Source organism: Peromyscus maniculatus, chromosome 20, assembly GCF_049852395.1.
Source record: "Peromyscus maniculatus bairdii isolate BWxNUB_F1_BW_parent chromosome 20, HU_Pman_BW_mat_3.1, whole genome shotgun sequence".
NCBI lineage: Eukaryota > Metazoa > Chordata > Mammalia > Rodentia > Cricetidae > Peromyscus > Peromyscus maniculatus.
In genome coordinates, this window is record NC_134871.1 from 15574893 (window position 1) to 15595400 (window position 20508).

Consider the following 20508-nt stretch of genomic DNA (forward strand, 5'->3'; position numbering starts at 1 on the left):
ATAGATATTCTGTTGGGAAAAAAAAGCTCATAAGGTATTTAAAACTTAGGTTAATCAAACTGAATCTTTCAATTCATTTTTTCAATAGATTTGTTTTCTTTAACTGTCAGAAAATTGTCATAGTGTTGTCAACATATCATATGACCTTTTAAATAACTATTTAACATTAAATTAGTTTAAGCAGAAACAATGATGTGATTTTAATAATTATATTTTGTAATAGTTAATTAAAAATCTCTTATTTTGAAAGACAGAATTTTGAAGACACTTAAAAACCATGACCAAAAATGCTCTTATTATTGTTCCTTTGAATTGAATAACAATTAGAAAGCTGTGGCCTCAAGATATATATTTCATGCCATGATGTCACCACTTTTTATGTTCTTTCCTTTTTATAATAAACTATACTATTTTTGACACAGTAATTATTTTTTGAGGTGTTTGAATAAAAGCTGTTCTCTATTATAGGAGGGATGCATTTTTTTCTTTACTTTAATCCTATATGATAATAAAGGCTGCATCTGGGCTAGAATAGTCCGGAATCAACTACGCATGTCTTTCCTCAGTGTTAAAATTGTGCATCCCAGGATGCTGATCACTATGAATTGTTTCAACTTTAAATGCTTTATAAATAGTTTTAATATAATTCTGAATCATCAACAAATAATACATTTCACTGATAGACTATATACTCCATCATTTTTATGAATTTCAGTATAATTAAAATTGTACACATCAATAAATATTGTATATATCTCTACAGATAATGTGCAGACAAAATAATCCTGCCTAGTTACTTTTATTTTAAAAAGAATGAGTTAATAATTATAATTAAATGGTAATGTTAATTTGCTTACAAATTATATAGCCTAATAAATTTAAAGAAAAAAGAACATTATTAAAATTAAATATATGTTTGAGATACTCTTTTTTTCTTTTTTGGGGACAGGATTTCTCTGTGAAGCTTTGGAGCCTTTCCTGGAACTCACTCTGTAGCCCAGGCTGGCCTTGAACTCACAGAGATCTGCCTGCCTCTGCCTCTCCCTCCCAAGTGCTGGGATTAAAGGTGTGCACCACCACCATCTGGCTGAGATACTCTTAACATTGTATTTAATCAGTGTTTTAACCATATAAAATGTGTCAATTTTATTTTATTACTTTTATGTTAAAAATATTTGAATTTTGTCACATTAAATTTTGTTTTATATAATTGTCACAAATTAAAAGGGAATTGTTAAAACAAAACAAAAGTATTAGATTGATTATGATATAAATCAGTTTTTATTTATATTAATATCTGTGCCAAATTTTGATATAGATATAAAGAAAAACATCATTTTTAGCTACCAAGAAATATTTAATATGTTGAGGATATACTTTTTCCCTGCTAAAAGTGACAGTTTGTGACATATATATTCTAAAACCAACCTATTCATCACTATTTATTTTCTACTTTCTATGTCCTCAGATGATGAAAATATTTTAAAAATTAACCATAACATAACAAACTGAAAAGTCTCCAAAGTATACACATGGTAAAGCTACTTGACATTATCTTTTGTCATTTTTGATTTCAGGAAAAGCAAAGTTTTATTTTATTGACAATTTTTATAATTCTGTAAGTACTCCATCAGAAAGGAAACTGTAATAGAGTCTCAAAGATGATCATGAAGTAGGAAGGTATATTTTAACACCTGTCAAAATGAGACTCATGCCCTACTATGATACATGTCTCTAGAGACATGCCCTAGTATGACATGTCAACAACAAACTCTACTATTTTACTCCCAAACTGTGACATTTAGGCCCTTCAGACACCAGGTAATTCAGTTTCTTGAATTAGACGATATATTGCAGAACTTTTGGACATCCACAGGTGACAGAAAACATTTAAAGGCAGAAGACATGCTAGATGACAGTCAAAATTATGAGAGATTCTAGGGATAGTCAATCATCCAATAAGCAATTTAAGTAGACATTTTAAAGGAGGTTTGAATGTATAATGGTCATTGAGATAAAGTAACAACTGACTTATTCTTAAGTAAGCACTAATTACATAGTTGTTCATAAGCTTGGATGACAGAGAACTTCTAATTGCTAATTAAGCACTGTTTATTTTTTTCCTTTGAAAAGCCTTCTACTGCAGCACACCAGAATCCCCACCTCATGGCTACATCATCAGTCAGACAGGTGGACAGCTGAACAGTGTGGTTCGGTGGGCCTGTGATCGAGGGTTCCGACTTGTTGGGAAAAGCAGTGCTGTGTGCAGAAAATCCTCCTATGGGTATCATTCATGGGATGCACCTGTCCCTGCCTGCCAAGGTGAAGTATCTTATCCCAAAATAGAAACAAAAATTAATAAAACTTTGACCTTATCTTTTTTATTTTAAGCACAAAATAGACATTATCAAACATACATATTCAGAAGCACATCATAGAGGCATTTCTGGAAAAGAATCATAAAGACACAAAATTTACTTTGTCATGTAAAAAGGCAGGGGAGTGTTTGAGTTAGGTAGTAAAATTAAGCCAAAGTAAACTTAAATTATACAAAATAATGGCATGCAACTTAACTCCCACCCACCTGAGACAAGGATTTCTGTGTAGGTCTGTTGCCTTGGAACACCCTCTGTGGACCAGGCTGGCCTTGAACTCTGAGCTCTGCCTGCCTCTGCCTTACAAGTCTTGGGATTGAAGGCATGCACCACCACCACTTGACTTAAAATGCATTATAAATGATTATATACATGCACACACATTTATATATGCAAATGTGTACACATATGCATGTATGTGCATGCATTATAAATTACATATGCATGTAATATAGAATATAAAGGTCTCTGTAGCAACACTGAATGTTCTAATTTTAAAATAACAGAACACTTTCTACGAATAAATAATGGGTTGTAACTATCATCTAATTTGAGAGAGAGCTTATAGAAAAAGCAACTGTAGAATTAGTCAATTAAAATATAGAATCAGCTGGGTGATGGCGGCATACTCCTTTAATCTCAGCACTCGAGAGACAGGGGCAAGCGGATCTTGAGTGCAAGGCCAGCCTGGCCTACAAAGCAAGTTCCAGGACAGACTCCAAAGCTACACAGAGAAACTCTGTCTCGAAAATACAAATTATATATATATATATATATATATATATATATATATATATATATATATAAAATCAGACAAGTTAAAATTATCTGAGGACTAGAAAATACCAGACATCTGCAATAGTTTCTTGTATTTACCTAGATTTAAATTTCTAATTCATGTAAAATTAGCTCCCACAGGTATATGTAAAGATACATGACGTGAAGTAATTATTGCTTCTTTAGTGTAGAAAGCAGTAACCTGTGGGTTTTCTGAGTAACATCATTTCTCTAGCAAGTTAACAGGTGAAGCACTGACATCATGCAAATGAGGTATAGTTTAGTGTACTTCAATATGTCTACTTGCCTTTGACCAATGAATGGCAGGAATATGTGTAATTTCTTAGTATATTATTTTTATTTAAGATTCATTTGGAAAGAAATAGTTGACATCATGTTATAATAGTAGGAAGTAAAATTATATGAAAATGGCCTCAAATCACATATACTTTGAATGAACATTAAAAACTTTTGATATTTGAACTTCATTTTATAGTTACAAGATTTTTTTTATGTCTATAGGTTTTTTATGTATGTGTGCATGCATGTAATCTTTATGTAGGCACAAGTTTTGTTTTTCACTAGGTTTAATTGTGTATGTCTGTGTTCCTCTCTCTCTCTCTCTCTCTCTCTCTGTGTGTGTGTGTGTGTGTGTGTGTGTGTGTGTGTGTGTGTGTGTGTGAATATCTTCAGGTGAGTTTAGGTGTTTGTAGATACTGGTAGCTTTGGATGCTAGAGCTGGAGTAGTTTCAGGTGATTGGAAGCTGCCTGGTCATGACAATCTGGAACTCTGACCATACCGCCAAACCACTGGATTTGTATTAAAAAAAAATAAACCCAAACTTTTTGAAAATTTGCAATTACTTCCTAAAGTCAATGCTATAATTTTACGCTATATATTATATATAGTTTTAGGTATATAATATCACACTTAACATGATGTATCCCATTACTTTTTTTTATCATTTTTATTTATAGTTTTAGATTGTAATAACCAAGTTGAAGTATAGTTGAAAAAGAAGGCATTTGATCTTGTAAAATTATGCAATATTTGTTGTTCAAAACACCTTTCTCACAAAATTGATCTCTTGTTTTCATCAAAACCTTCAAAAAGATTATTTTGTAAAAATATATTTGTTGTATGTTTGACCTATGTGTTTGAGTATTGCTAACTAGGTCACTGGGAAGAGCTGTTCATGGAGTACAAACTCGTAATGTCATCTTTGTTTACTTCCTTTAATGAATTATTCTCCTTGCTGGTCAATATCTTAGACATCTTAACATTTACTTACTTCAGTTTTAGTTAATCTATATGAGCAAATTATAACTAGAAAATTCCTTTGGCTTTCTGTGTTTGAGTTTCTGTAATTATTTTTTTCTTTTAGAATGTTAGATCGCCCCTTATTGACAAACACATAGGAACCAATATTAGGAACTGAGTAACTCCATCCCTTTATACAACTAGGAACTCTTGCTAGTATGAGGAAGAAGCAGATTTATAAGCATTGCCTTACTTTTTTCCCCCAATATAATATTTTTCACTTATGATTTGGGAATTTTGTACAATGAACCACAATCACACTCACTTCCCATTCTCCAGATCCTCCATTCTTCTACACTTATTCCCTCACCAAAAAGGAAAAAAAAATCCCAAGGCCAATTTGTGTTGTCTATGTATTCATCAGAGCATGATCAAGCTCTTAGTGACCAGCCCCTTAAAGATAACTGAGTCCCTGATAGACAGGAAGGCAGAGGGAGGGGCCACAGATAATTTAATAAAGATGCAAACTTACAGCTTTGTTCTCACTCTCCTGACCCAAGACGATCGTCTGACTGATTTTCTGTTTTATTTATTTATTTCATTTTTAAAAACACTATCAGCGCCCCTTTTCTATTAGGGATCTGTCGAGTTCCAATTCATTCCAAATGGCTTAAAGTGGAAAACTCTTATAAGTTAAGGCTTCTGACATTTTTAATTTAGTGATACACAATTTGTATTTAAAGATCAAAAATAATAGAAAAATACTAAGGTTTAGAAGTGTTGCCTAGTAAATGTCATCAAGTATGTTGATATGGTTTTCATATACTACCAATTACATGTTATTTATTTCAAAAAAATCCTAAATGAAAAAAAAAAAAAAGATAACTCTTCCCAGCTTCCAGCCCTATCAGAAGCCATCAGATGGGAAGAGCAACACTTCAGCGTCTTTATCATAAGGACTCTTCAGTGGATTCCTGTCTGGACTGTTTCTTTCTTTCTTTTTCTTTATTTCTTTATATATTTACTGATTTGATGGGTGGAGGGTGTTGAGAGGTTACCACAGAAGCTTTCAATGCCCCTCATTCTCAATTATGAGTCTGCTGTTATCAATACACTGCAAAAGAAGCTCCTCTGGTAGTAACAGCCAGCGACAGCATGGATCGAGGACGTCCACACAGCAGCCGGAGGCTGCGTGAAACGCGGTCCTCACTATGTTCCTGGGTGGCAGCCCTGATCAAGCACATCAACATGATCTCCAGTGGCTACACAAACCATGGCTATCAATGGCCTAGAATCACTGATACCAGCTTGGCCTCTCGGGGCAATAGAGATGACAGGCATCAACACGACTCACAGCAGAATCAGGGACCACAGACACAAGGCAACATGGATGGCCACCAGAAGCAGTACAGACCATGGAAGACTTCCCAGTGCACCGAATCAAGAAAATTAGCCATTCTTCATCTTGGATATCTTTTTGTTGCTCCGTGTCAGGATGATTGTACTGTACGTCTGGGCAGCACATTCCGGGGGCAGAACCTGCATGAGCTCCAGGCTGAGGCACATTATCCTTTCAGGCTCTGTATAAATTCTGTTTTCCTGGCCTTCTGTAGAGAAGCAAACGTGACAGCCTCTCAGAGATGATTCTCCTGAACAAGTTGTATTCAATCTTTCTCTTTTTTGAGCTTGAAAGCTGTATTAGTCATATATATATGTATATATATATATACATATATATGTATATATATTTACATAAAAATAAAATATATGTTATTGGTGTAATACTAAGAATTTTACATATTTATTATATTGGCTTTAGTAGAGTGGGATTCATTAGAAAGGATTTATTTGAATGGCCTTAGAGGTTGTGGTCCATTTAGTCCAACAAAGGCTGTCTTCCAATGGAAAGTTTAATAATGAGATAGTTTTTCAGGCCACGAGGCTGAATATTTCAGCTGGTCTTTGGTATACATCAGAGTCCTGGAGAAGCAGGTTCAAATACCAGTGAATCAAGAATGAGAACTGCTGTGGGATGGTCTGTATATCAAATCTGTTGCTCTGATTGGTCAATAAATAAAACACTGATTGGCCAGTGGCCAGGCAGGAGGAAGTATAGGCGGGACAAGGAGGAGAAGAATTCTGGGAAGTGGAAGGCTGAGTCAGAGAAACTGCCAGCCACCACCATGACAAGCCGCATGTGAAGACACCGGTAAGCCACAAGCCATGTGGCAAGGTATAGATTTATGGAAATGGATTAATTTAAGCTATAAGAACAGCTATCAAGAAGCCTGCCACGGCCATACAGTTTGTAAGCAATATAAGTCTCTGTGTTTACTTGGTTGGGTCTGAGCGGCTGTGGGACTGGCGGGTGACAGAGATTTGTCCTGACTGTGGGCAAGGCAGGAAAACTCCAGCTACAGAGAACAAGCAGACAAAGAGAGACAGCCTGGACCTGGCATAGGCATTGGAAACCCCAAACTTATTTCCAGAGACACACCTTGTCCAATATGCCACTTCTCATCTTTGTAAACAGTTCATTAACTGGAGACTAAGCACACAAGTATATGAGGGGCGTTTTCATTCAAACAGCCATAGAAGTTAAAATGGAGCTACCTGCGAACAAGATATTTGTCTAGTCATCTGACAATGGCATGGTTTACTTCAGGTCTAAAATACAGCCAGTTTTTCTAGACATATGAGGAATTTATACTATTTAACTACATTTATATTACCACCACCTAGGTTCAATAATTGTGTTCATTTTTGTTTACTTGTGCATGTGTGTGTGTTCATGTATGGCACGTTTACTTTCATATGTGTTTGTATTCCTGAGCATGTTTGTATGTGTGTGTGTGTGTGTACTCAGTAAATACCTGGTCATTGGTAAGGAGTATTGGGGAAAGAGAGCTTATTAAAAAATTACAGTTCTCCACATGATTATGTGAAAATATAAATATTGATGAAATAGGTATCATGGGACCATTTACTTTGCTAAAAGTAGGTTAGAGATTTTGTAATTATAGAAAGGATAATAACATAATTGTTTGAAATTGCTTATGTAATTTCTTGATTTGGTGTTACTCTTCTATTCAGAATTTTTAGGTCAGGAAATCACAATAGATTAAATTATTCTGTAATGTGGATTTTTTTGTTCAGTTTTACATGGTTTATATTGACTAAGTTATACTCATTATGTTCCATTCATATATATATGATGGATTTTACAAAATTAATAGTAAGTTTATTCTGAATTGAAAGACAGATAAACAGGAATGATCTTCATAATAATTAAATGAAACACATTTTTCTGTACTTGATATATTTTACTATGTTGAGAAAAGTAAGTCTAGAATTATTTACATATAACCTAGTTCAGAATCTAAAAACGATTTTGATTTTTAAGGTAGTGCACTAAAGTAGATATACCCGATAATACATACTAAATCCACTTGGTACTGAGGTGACACGTATACAAATACATTAACATGTCTTCTGGAAGTACAGGTAATCTTATTTTTCCCTCTTATTGAAAATAGCTATTTTCCGTATATATATCCTGATTATGGTTTCCGTCTACTCCTCCCAGTTCTCCCCCCACTTCCCTTCCAATTGCCCTTCACTCCTTTTCTGTCTCTCTTAGAAAACAGGCTTCTAAGGAACAATAATAAAATAAAGTAAAGTACAATAAGATAAAGCAAAAATTAATATATATCAGAATAGGACAAAAGAAATAAAAAGTAGGAAAAGAGCCCAAGAAGAAGCCCAAGAAGGAGAAACCAGTATGTTCACACATTCAGGAATAATGACACTGATTTAGAGGGCCTTGTTTAATTGGTCGTCTCTATCCCCTCTGGTTCTTAACAATCTTTTGATAGTCTTCCTCTTCCTCAGGGTTCCTTGACCCGTGAGGGAAGGAATTTGATGAGACATTCCGTTTTGGGCTCAGTATTCCAAAGTGTCTCTCTGCTTAATGTCTACCTGTGGGTCTCCATATTTGTTCTCCCCCTGCAGGAGGAAGGTCTCTGATGATGGCTGTGCTGTATTTTTTATTTTAATTTACCTTTTAATCTCTTTTTAGAACAATAATATTTGGTTCTACATGAGGTCCCTGGGCTCTCCTTTCTCAGGGTCTTTGTCATTCAAGCAGTTTTGGGTTGGAGTTACAACTCATGGAATGAGCTTATAATAAATGATATAGTAGTTGGTTACTCCCATGAGGTTTGTACTATTATGGCACTAGAATATCTTGTAGACAGGACACCATTGTCAATCAAAGTCTTTGATGCTGTTTAAATGAATTTTATTACATTTATGGTTTTAAATGCTGCCAAACATTAGCTGGGGTAACAATGCAATTGTTTATTATCTAGGAAATGCAGATTAAATAAATGTGGGGCAAACATTGACAAGAGTTAGTATATAGAATTTCTATATAATATTTTGAAAGCATATAAAATGAAATATATATGTATATATGTAATTAATTATGACGACATAACATAGAAAAGCTAGTGCTCATCTAAATTAAATGTATTATAGTTTGAAACTAAGCATTGCAAATGAAATTCAGAAAGATTTTGGTTATGTTTAAGAGACTAGATTCTGGCCTACTATTTATCAAAGAAGTCCCATGTGAACCAAACTATCATTAGTCTTTATCACACATGATGATTGTACCCATGACAAAGAAAAGGCATTTGGGTATAATTAACTTTTTTGTTTTACTCATAGACAACATAAAAATGAGAATTTCTGGTCTCCGTACATGATACTTAGTAGTTATTGATTATTACTATCAAATTAGGCAATCTAACTCAGTGCTGTGCAGTGTGTACTAATCACACCATATAATTACCTGACTTGCATCCCCAAATAGTCTTTATGAATGCTAATATCAAGATACATGATTAAAAGCTGAGAGAGGCCAAGAAAGAAAGCAAGAACAGTATACAGAGCCAACAACTTAAATTCTTATTATCAGTTTAAAATAAATTATTCAAAATGTACAGTTCAGAAAACACCTTTTGTGATATACTGTGAATCTCCTTTTGGAAACATGATAGAATCCCAAATAATTCTCCATGATTGACAGTTACAGATTTCATGAAGTTGTTTTGCATTTTCTGTTGCCATAATTATGTATGTGTTTATTCTAGCAATTTCCTGTGGGATTCCGAAAGCCCCAACAAATGGGGGAATACTTACAACGGACTATTTGGTTGGAACTCGAGTTACCTACTTCTGCAATGATGGATACAGACTGTCATCCAAGGAACTCACCACAGCCACCTGCCAATCAGATGGAACATGGAGTAACCATAACAAGACCCCTCGCTGTGTTGGTATGCACATTCATTGAAATTTGTCAGTAGTGTGCAATTTGTATGCTATATGACTTGAAACTGTACATACTGTTGACTTTTAAAAGCTAGTCCCTAAAATGACCTAGGATGAAAATAAAAGTATTTTATAATCGTTTTTGTACTATGAAAGACTGAAGGACAGAAAATAGTCATTTTATCCATTTTCCAAAATTCCAAGTATGTATAGGTATCAAGTGTGATATATTTATGTAACCATTTAATTTGCTTTATACAATGGCATTATTAATAAACTGTATACAGAGCTTAAAAAAAGTATAATGTTTGTCTTAGTAATGTTCTATTTCAATAAGCTAAACTCTGTTTATTTTCAATAAACTAACCTCCAACAGTTCCTGGGAAAATGGAAGTAATTAATGATTAATGTGGAAAAAATAAACATGTTGTTAGTAGAGCACACTAGAGAATGAACTAAAGCAATGGCTACCTAAAGGACCTAATACATTTTAGATATCCGTAAGTAATGAGGTAGATACTTTTGCCTTGTTAGCATCTATATTCTTTTATTTTGTACAGTTGTTACATGTCCAAGCATCAACTCTTTTACCTTGGAACATGGAAGATGGAGAATTGTGAATGGATCCCATTATGAATACAAAACAAAGGTGGTTTTCAGCTGTGACCCTGGTTATCATGGACTTGGTCCTGCTTCTATTGAATGCCTTCCTAATGGTACTTGGAGTTGGAGAACTGAAAGACCATACTGCCAAAGTATGCCTAGCTTGTTTTAGAAGCTCTTTATGGGGGTTGAATTTCATGAATTACTTCTTTTCCAAAACATAATCAATGCTGATGTTTAGAATGATTCTTTTGTATTTATGAGTGCTCCCCTGAGATGGGGCATCCACATGTTGCCCAGCCGACCCTCAGAATCCTGGGCTCGAATAAGCCTTCCCAGTACCTGGATTCAAGTGTGAACCATCACAAGTAGTGAAACAATGTCATTAATAAATTTATTCGGGGGCTGGAGAGATGGCTCAGCGGTTAAGAGCACTGGCTGTTCTTCCTGAGGTCCTGAGTTCAATTCCCAGCAACCACATGGTGGCTCACAACCATCCATAATGAGATCTGGTGCCCTCTTCTGGCCTGTAAGCATGCATGTAGGCAGAACACTGTAGACATAACAAATAAATAAATAAATAAATCTTTAAAAAAAATAATAAATTTATTCTTATTATACTATAATGTTTACTCATTATATTTACTAAACACTTTGAATAACTTGTGAGATATGGCTGAAATACTTATTTTAGCAGCTATATTATATTCATATTCATAGTGTACTTAATAGTTCCTGGGAAGCATTTTTAGTTTTTTATATGTATTAAATTCATTCTTTTAAAAATGAAAGCAAATGATGAATTTATCATTTTAAACAGGCTACAGAATCTGTAACTACAGAAATGGTCTTTAGCTCAGGCAATCTAAAAACATCTGATTTCATTAACAGTGCTGTATGATGTATATTCTTTCTAACTCTCATTTCTTGAATAAAAAAAACATAATACTTATTTTGTAAAGCTGTTGAGACGGTTTAACGTTATTACATGTTTGAAATAGCAGCTAGATCCAGACTCACATGAACCTAAAAATATTATTTAATCAAATTGCAAATTATCAGTTGATTTGTATATATGTTTTTCTATGTGGTCAGGGTCTAATAAAAGCCACCTAAATAAACAGAAGATAGTCAGTTGAAATTCTTTCCAACTTCTTTTGCCTAAAATTATCCCAGAAGACACATTAGACTAAATCATTCCTTTAACCTGAATCCAAAACGAATCTACGTCATAAATACAGCACCGACACCCATATTTTATAAATAAATAAATGGTCAAATGAGAGTATGATATTTAATAAATTTAATACTTCAGATAACTAGTGTCTGTGGATAACATTTCCTTGTAACCATGAGTGTGATTTATAGTTTATTTTCTAAATCTCTATGCTAGCATAGGTTATACTTGCCCTGAGGCTTGAAATAATAAGGTTAAGAAATAATGACAATAAAAATATATTTCTAGATATTATAATATTCTACTTCATACACATAACGTCAATCTTCAAGGTTTAGGAAGATTTGGACTAATTAATTATAATCTCTCCAATCATAAACAATAACTATTAAACTATATCATGTTCTTTTTCTATTCTCTCACATCCAAATGATTTAAAATGCCATTTTTGGAAATAAGAAAATCAATTCAAAGATAACTCAAAATGTTAGCAGCATGCTGTTGTTGACAAGTGCATTTTAACCATGTCTCATGTGTGTTTACTTACTGTTTCTAAGTCATCTCCTGTGGAGAATTACCGACACCTCCAAATGGAAATAAGATCGGAACGCAGACTTCCTATGGCTCCACAGCCATCTTCACGTGTGATGTGGGATTCATGCTTGTGGGTTCTGCTGTGAGGGAATGTCTTTCTTCTGGTCTGTGGAGTGGATCAGAAACTCGATGTCTAGGTATGTGATTTTAATTCACTTTACCTTCTCTCCCAACCAGCAAGAGAACAGGAAACTGAACCTATTCCCTGACATGAGGTGGCAACTTTGATTCATTTAGGAAGGTTGTAAAAAAAATCAGAAGAGGTTTAAGGCTAATATGTCTCATGTTAAAAAACAGATATCCCTTGAAGTCATTACGAGAATTTCATGCCTTTATGGGGAGACTCACTTTCTATGTGAAAATAGGGCTATAACAAATTACTGAAAATGTCTGTACATAGAGTTAATTGTAACCCATGGTCAGTTCTCTTTTCAAGGAATTGCTTAAGATGATGACTAAGGATGAAAATAAAATCTACATTTCAGTCTTTCTCCTCTTTTAGCTTATAAAATTGCAAGATATTTGAAACTATTCTTTAAAACTAATATATACACACACACACACATATATATATATGTATATATATATATATTTTTTTTTGATTTTTCGAGACAGGGTTTCTCTGTGTAGCTTTGCGCCTTTCCTGGAACTCACTTGGTAGCCCAGGCTGGACTCGAACTCACAGAGATGCGCCTGGCTCTGCCTCCTGAGTGCTGGGATTAAAGGCGTGCGCCACCACCGCCCGGTTAAAAATCTATTTTTAAAAGTAGTTTTAGACCATTGGATTCTTTTTTTGTCCTTAGAGCTTTCTCAAAAAATCTGCTCAGAAACAAAACAAAACAAAACTGAACTATTATCCATTTTTTTTTTATTATGAAAAGAATATTATGGTTTATACCACACCCCCACTTTGAAGAACTTCAGTAACTTATTTGATATCAAGAAATTACTACGGTTTATGTTTATTTTATTTATCCAAAATAGTTTCGAGGTATTACATAAAATATTTAAGTGATAAATAATGTTTGTTCATTCATTTGCTAGAAGTTTATATATTAATTTCAACACTGCTTCATATTATACACTTTTTAAAAATGCTATTACAGAATGAATGGTAGAAGAGACTATCTTTTGTTATCATATATCGTATTCCTAATAAGTTTGAAAATGTTACATGAATACAACATTGTTTAAAATATAGAAGGTTTAGTTTGAGTAAAAACTTATTTCTAACAGCTGTAATTGTAAAATAGCTTCTTTATAGGTGAGGACTCAGCAGTATCTACTATAAATCAACCACACAAAATGTAAACAAATACAATTGTAGTATACTAATGTGGGATTAAGTGACCAAAATAATATTTTAATATTTCCTGAAGTAATTTTACTTATACTGATTTCAAGTATAAATTCTTAAGTATACTTATAAATTGGAAGATTTGTATGTAAGATATTTAAGAAATATATTTTATAGTTATACAATTCAGTTAACAATTATTGAATTTTATGTGCTATTTTGTGAAAGTGTATGAACTATCTGAATTTACTGCCACATTACGCTCTAGCTATGCTCCCTGGAAAAAGATATTGAAGAAATATTTATGAACAAACCACACTTAGAAGTCAATGGAGACAATATCATTGTAAAGCAATATATAGTAAAGGCTGTATCATTGGCATTTAATATAAACTCATAATGAGGCTGAGGGGAGAAAGGTTGCAGACAATGTAATCCTACCGTCCTGCACTAGATATCGACCAGAAGTATGCATTCATTCTCAGCTTACCCTCCTGATCCAGAGATTCTTGCCATAGTGTGGTCAACAGAATATTCTTCTGATTATTCCTCTGGATACAGTACCTTTATTTTCTACTTTGTTGCTGGAGGGCTTCTCTCCAGGTTCCCCAAGCCCCGTAGTCCCACAATCCACATATAAAATAATCACTCAGATGCTTATATTATTTATAAACTGTATGGCCGTGGCAGGCTTCTTTCTAACTGTTCTTTTATCTTAATATAACCCATTTTTATAAATCTATACCTTGCCACGTGGCTGGTGGCTTACCAGAGTCTTTACATGCTGCTTGTTCTGACGGTGGCTGCATTGTCTCCCCCCTCAGCCTTCTGCTTCCCAGAATTCTCCTCTCTCCTTGTCCCACCTACTTCCTGCCTGGCAACCTACTTCCTGCCTGGTCACTGGCCATCAGTGTTTTATTTATATAGAGCAATATCCACAGCACTACTTCTCACTGGTTCATATGGGTTTTGTAATTGGCAAAACAACAACAGATGCTTATCTGTCTCTGATCCATTATAGAACTAGATTTTTGTTATATTTGCTTCAATACCCATTTATCTTTCAAAGCTTAAAAAACCATCAACATTCTCATCAATAAATGTTAACATAAATCACATTAATCAATATTAAACATCTTAGCATCTGTATTATTAGCTAGAATCAATATTTATGTTTCTTTTTTTCTTTTTCTTCTTTACTTTTTTCTTTTCTTCTTTCTTTCTTTCTTTCTTTCTTTGATAGGGTCTCTCTACATAAATCTACCTGCCTTTGCCTCCAGATTGCTGGGATTAAAGGCGTGTGTCACCCTCATGTACCATCATGATGCTATCCCTTCCCCTTCTGTTCTTATTTTGTTAAAAAGAATATGCCATTTTATACACACACACACACACACACACACACACACACACACACACACACATATATGGCTGTTATATATGTATATACAGATCATATATGTGTATATATACAATATGCCATGATATATGTATGTATTTTGTACTCAGGCTGAAGCTGCGTTAAGGCATTTACACCATATGTTAGTTCTTCCTGTTATAAAAATTTCTGTGAGTGAAGTCCTAAATATACTAAAGCCTTCTTGAATTCTACTCCATCTCATTGTTGTAGGTATCTGTATTAGTTGTTTCATTCCGGCACTGGATTCCCTTAATGAATAGGGTATATTGCAGTTAGTCTCTACTGATAGTCACTGGAGTATTTTCTGGTCTGGGGACAGTATTGTCTGGTCTGGGGACAACTTGTATGAAATTGAATTTTAGTAAAAGTTTTTTTTTTGGTAACATATGCATTCATTTCTATAGGTACTCAGAAATAAAATTCCTCTAATATTATTTATACCCTCTTCATCACCAGATTTGAATTTGCATTGTTTTCTGATTTTTGGTGTCTAGCAAAATTTCATTGACTTTTGGGCCATTTTCAGATTTCCCTTTATGATATGGGTGATTACTTTTATTGAAACACATTTTGATTTGAACTATAATTCTTAATCAGCTCTGGTTATAATATCGATCATTGCACTTAATGAGCATTTCTCCCAATCTGTGATTTACTTATTCATTTCTTAATAAGAATTTTGATAAGCATGTTTTCAACTTTGTTAAAGATACAGCTTGATGATTTGTTCACTTTCTTCTTTGTTATCATCTGCTTTCAGCTTAGTGCTTTCTTCCTCCAATATTAATTAAAAAAATACTTTGTACTTGTTTGTTCTAGAAGGTTTCTAGATCGATATATTATTCATGTGTTTCAAATGTGTTGGTGTATTTTTTTAATGATGTAAGATTAAGGTTATTTTCTCTTCTAGAATGATCAACACTGGTAAAAATTTCATAAGAAAAATTGATATCCTAAGTTTTAAAGTTTGTCAAACTCAACCAAGAGTGGCTTTGCAGCTCTCAATTCATAAGGACAGTTTTACATGTATCAATATTGAACACCTGATCTGTCAAATATCTATTTGAATACTTGGTTTTCCTTGATATTTAACAACAGCATTATTATAATTTTAGCACAGAGGTCTTGGGTGTTTGTTGCTAAATTCAAATTTTTCATTAATATTTATAAAATAATTATATCTTTTAAATGTTGGATACTAGTGTATACAAGAGCAGTCAGTTAAAATATTTTTCTAGTATTGTTGACAAGCTTGCTAAATTCATTTCATTGGTTTTAAGAACTTCTAAAAATACAACTATAAACATATGTACATCTATTTATATATGTGAAATGTCATTTAACTATACATAGTTTTGCTTATTGTTTCTCAATGTCCCTCTTCCCTTCTTTACTTTTTCATTACTGTGTAATTTTTTTTTTGTATTTGTTTTTCAAGACAAGATTTCTCTGTATGACAGATCTGGCTGCCCTGCAACTGGCTTTTAGACCAGGCTGACCTCAAACTCAACTGAGATCTGCCTGCCTCTGTCCCCCAAGTGTTTGGATTAAAGGCATGCACCAACACCGCCCAGCTTGTGTAGTTTTTTATAGAATAGTTTTATAAGATAACTTTAATTTTTTTCTTTTTCTTTTCAATTGTGGAAATGAATTATCATAGATTTTAATATCTTCCTATGCTTTGAATCCTATAGCCCTTGTAGTGGTGTATCTTTATCATTGTAATGTATAATGGTTTCTACTTCTTCTACCAATAAGGTTGGTTAGGAGTTTAACAATGTTGCTGCTACTTTAGAAGAGGTTTTATCCAATGGTTACATTACTCAGTAGTATATATTTTTTGTTTTCTATTTTTTCTTATATTGGAAATTGACAAATATTTTCTTCTCTCTATTTTGTATGGTCTTATATTGTTTATTTTTTAGTTTTATATTTAATTAAGACATTACATTTTCCTTCACCTTATAACCATTCTTATGGCACACTTCCAATTCTCCTACTCTTTCACAAATCTACAGCCTCTTTTACTTAAATTATTCTTGTTATACACACATATACATTTAGATAGATATAAATACAACTGTCTGAGTCTACTTCATATTGCTTGTATGAATACAATTTTTATGCCTGATCACTTCATATTGGATATCCATTCATGGGGCTCATCCCTGAAGAAGATAATACTTCTTCTCTTGGCACTCATAGCTCTTCATCTAGAGTTGGGTCCCTGTAAGTTGTCACCTATCCATAACAGCATGCCATATGGAGTTATCACTTTGCAGGTCTTGTTTAGGCAGCCATATTCTTGAGATTTCATAGATGTAGCCTCCATATATTATATAGAAGACATAATCTCACAGCAAGATTCCAAAATTATTTGGCTCTTATCATTTTTCTGCCTTTTCTTCAGCAATGTTCCCTGGGCCTTGATTGTACATGTTGTGTTGTTGATGTATTAATTGAGACTCTGGACTCCATAGTCCGTTATTCTCTGGATTTTAACCTGTATTGTCTTACAATAATGATTTTCATCTCCTTCAAAAAGAAGCTTATTTGATGAGAGGCAAGAGTGATCCTTATCTGTGGGTCTTATAAGTATTTGTAAAGCAGTTAGGAAGTGTACTGGTTTAGGAAAGTGTCAGTAGCAGATTTTTCTCTAAGATGCACAATCTCACTAGCCAACGGTAGTGGCTGGGCCTGGAGGTTTGATCTGTCTTCTTTATTTTGTTGTTTATTTTTCTCTTCTTAAAGAAAAAAATGTAAAAAGTAATGGTTATTGTGGTAGTATTGTGTTCCCCAAAATATTGTGTACCCTAATAAACTTATCTGGGGTCAGAGAACAGAAAAGCCACTAGATACTTAGGCTAGAAATTGTTGGCACTCACACCTTTAATCCTAGCATTCCAGAGGCAGAAATCCATCTGGGATCTCTGTGAGTTCAAGGCCACATTGGAAACAGCCAGGCACCGTGACACACACCTTTAATCCCAAGAAGTGAGCCTTTAATCCCAGGGAGTGATGACAAAAACAGAAAGCTATATAAGGCATGGAGACCAGACACTAGAAGCATTTGGCTGGTTAAGCTTTTAGGTTTTGAGCAGCACAGTTCAGCTGAGAGCCATTTGGATATGAGGACTCAGAGGCTTCCAGTCTGAGAAAACAGGACCAGCTGAGGAACTGGCGAGGTGAGGTAGCTGTGGCTTATTCTACTTTTCTGATCTTCCAGTGTTCACCCCAATAACTGGCCTCAGGTTTGATTTTATTCATAAGAACTGTTAAGATTCCTGCTACATCTGGTGCCCAACGTGAGGCTTGAACCCACGACCCTGGGATTAAGAGTCCCATGCTCCACCAGCAGATCTCTGTGTGTTCAGGGATACAGTCAGCATGGAGATCTGCTTAGCTCTGTCTCCCAAGTGCTGGGTTTAAAGGCGTGTACCACCACCGCCTGGCCTCTGCTATGGCTTGCTATAGCTCTGACCCCCAGGCAACTTTATTTATTAACATACAAATAAAATCACATTTCAGTACAAATAAAATATCACCATAGGTTATATCACATTTTACTTTTTAATTAGAACACATAGACCAGACTGAGAATATACATACTTGGTTAGGATATGCAGGTCCTGTTCAGAGACATTTTGGGAGAGTTATACTAATAAATTTTCTTCCTAAATGCGTTTTACTCTTTATTCATCAAAGTTTTACTTGTCAGATATTCACTTCAATATATTTAAATTTCTTATACCTTCTTTGAAACCATTCTACTAGGTGATTGTTTTTATTTCTAAATTCTTGATATTTTCAGAATGTGTCTTAGTTACTTTTATGTTCTTTAATTCTGTATGAATGTTTAAATATTTAGTAAATTAATTATGTACATAAAGAATAAATAAAATACTGAGTCACATTATTAAAACACTGTTTCACAAATTTCAGCGGGTCACTGTGGAGTTCCAGAACTCATAGTGAATGGTCAAGTCATTGGAGAAAATTATGGCTACAGAGACACAGTTGTGTATCAGTGTAATCCTGGTTTTCGTTTAATTGGATCTTCAGTGAGGATATGTCAGCAGGATCACAATTGGTCTGGTCAGCTTCCATCCTGTGTGCGTAAGTAAGCATGACAAAAGAAATTAGGAACCTCCTGCATTCTGAAATAGTCAACAAATCATGTTTTTTTTTTTTTTACAATGCAAGCTAAAGACTTTTGTTATTTTACGATATTTAGATGACAGTGTAAACTAAATTTTATGATGTGTTCATGTGCACTGCTATGCAGTAATTCTTCAGGATCATATGAAAGTGTTTATTGGGATAATATTAAATTTTATATTCCTTATGTTTTTTTATGAAGACATAATTTAAGTTTGAAACCCCAGCATTTGTTGTAAATATTTACAAGAGAACATTTGTGTAAGTATGACATGTTCTCAGCATGTTTTTAACATAAGGACTTCGAGTTGTTGACACCACTGTGTAACAATATCAACACTCTTGTGATGTGAGGCTACAAAGCTTTTTCTAGTGGAAATTCTTCTGGTAAATGTGTTTTAGTAATTAGGATGCTATAGCTAGCTCATCAAATACTATCCAGATGAACTGTAATTAGTGGAGAAAAAAACCATCAGACATCATATGGAGAGCCATTGTACTGATGTCAGATCCACTGCTAATTATGTCAGTTAATTCTGGTAATTTGCTTTTTCAGAACTTTATTTCATAAGCAGTTAAAAGTGTTTATTTGCACTATGGTTCCCTTTAACTTCAGAAACCATCATATTCATATATATATATATTAAATATATGAAGTATGAATAATATGTTGTGATAAGTGATGAAAATAGTTTGACCAATATCAGAAAGTTTTTTATAGCTATATTTAGAATATTTTAATATAAATATAAAACTGTTTGGCTACACATACAATTAGATATTTAAAATTATATTTTAATGAAAACATTAAACATTTCAATAAACCTTTGGATGAAATTATGCATGAATTCATACATTAAAGACATAATGGTGCTGGAAAGAAGATTCAGTGGTTAAGAGCACTGGTTTCTCTTTTAGAGGACCAAAGTTAGATTTCCAGCACACACATATATGATAACCTCACAACCATCAACAACTCCAGATTCAGGATGTCTGAGACTCCGTATCTTTTGTGGCTATTGAATGCATGAGGTACACAGACATATATAAAAGCAAAACACCATACCACATAAAATATAAAATAAAGTAATTAATAGATAACTAAAATGGATTTGAAATATTTTTATTTTGTTTTAATTCCATAAATAGTTACAGCCATGCTTTGAAGTTATAAGGAATCTCTTCCCATACATGCAATATGAATTTGACTATAGTGATGTCATTCATTTCTTTTTATTATTGATGAGAAAGCACAAGGACTTTAAGATAGAGGAAGAAAGGGAGGGTGGTCTGGGAGTGGAGCACTCATGTGGAAAGGGTTGAGGTACTCTAAATCAGGAAGTAGAGGGCCGTACAATGCGACAGGGAGTTGGATGGAAATAGCTTTGAGGCTTGGTGGGCGGAAGCACCATGAATGGGATAAAAGTTTTCCTCCTCAGCATTGTTTCGTGAGTCCTAAACTGATGCTTGAGTCTCTCAGGTTAGAGATGTGACATCAACACAAGAAAT

The 20508-nt window shown here is 33.9% G+C and overlaps 1 protein-coding gene across 3 annotated transcripts in view; it reads left to right on the forward strand.

Annotated features, from left to right (window-relative positions):
- The window catches only part of Csmd3 (CUB and Sushi multiple domains 3), a 1148052-nt gene that overhangs the window by 1063085 nt on the left and 64459 nt on the right, over positions 1-20508 (forward strand). For all 3 annotated transcript variants that reach the window (XM_006993205.4, XM_042265493.2, XM_042265494.2), the window contains 5 exons: positions 2134-2322; positions 9570-9755; positions 10311-10505; positions 12088-12261; positions 18784-18957. In XM_006993205.4, the coding sequence (XP_006993267.1) occupies positions 2134-2322; positions 9570-9755; positions 10311-10505; positions 12088-12261; positions 18784-18957 (918 nt within the window). The remainder of the gene's footprint in view (positions 1-2133; positions 2323-9569; positions 9756-10310; positions 10506-12087; positions 12262-18783; positions 18958-20508) is intronic.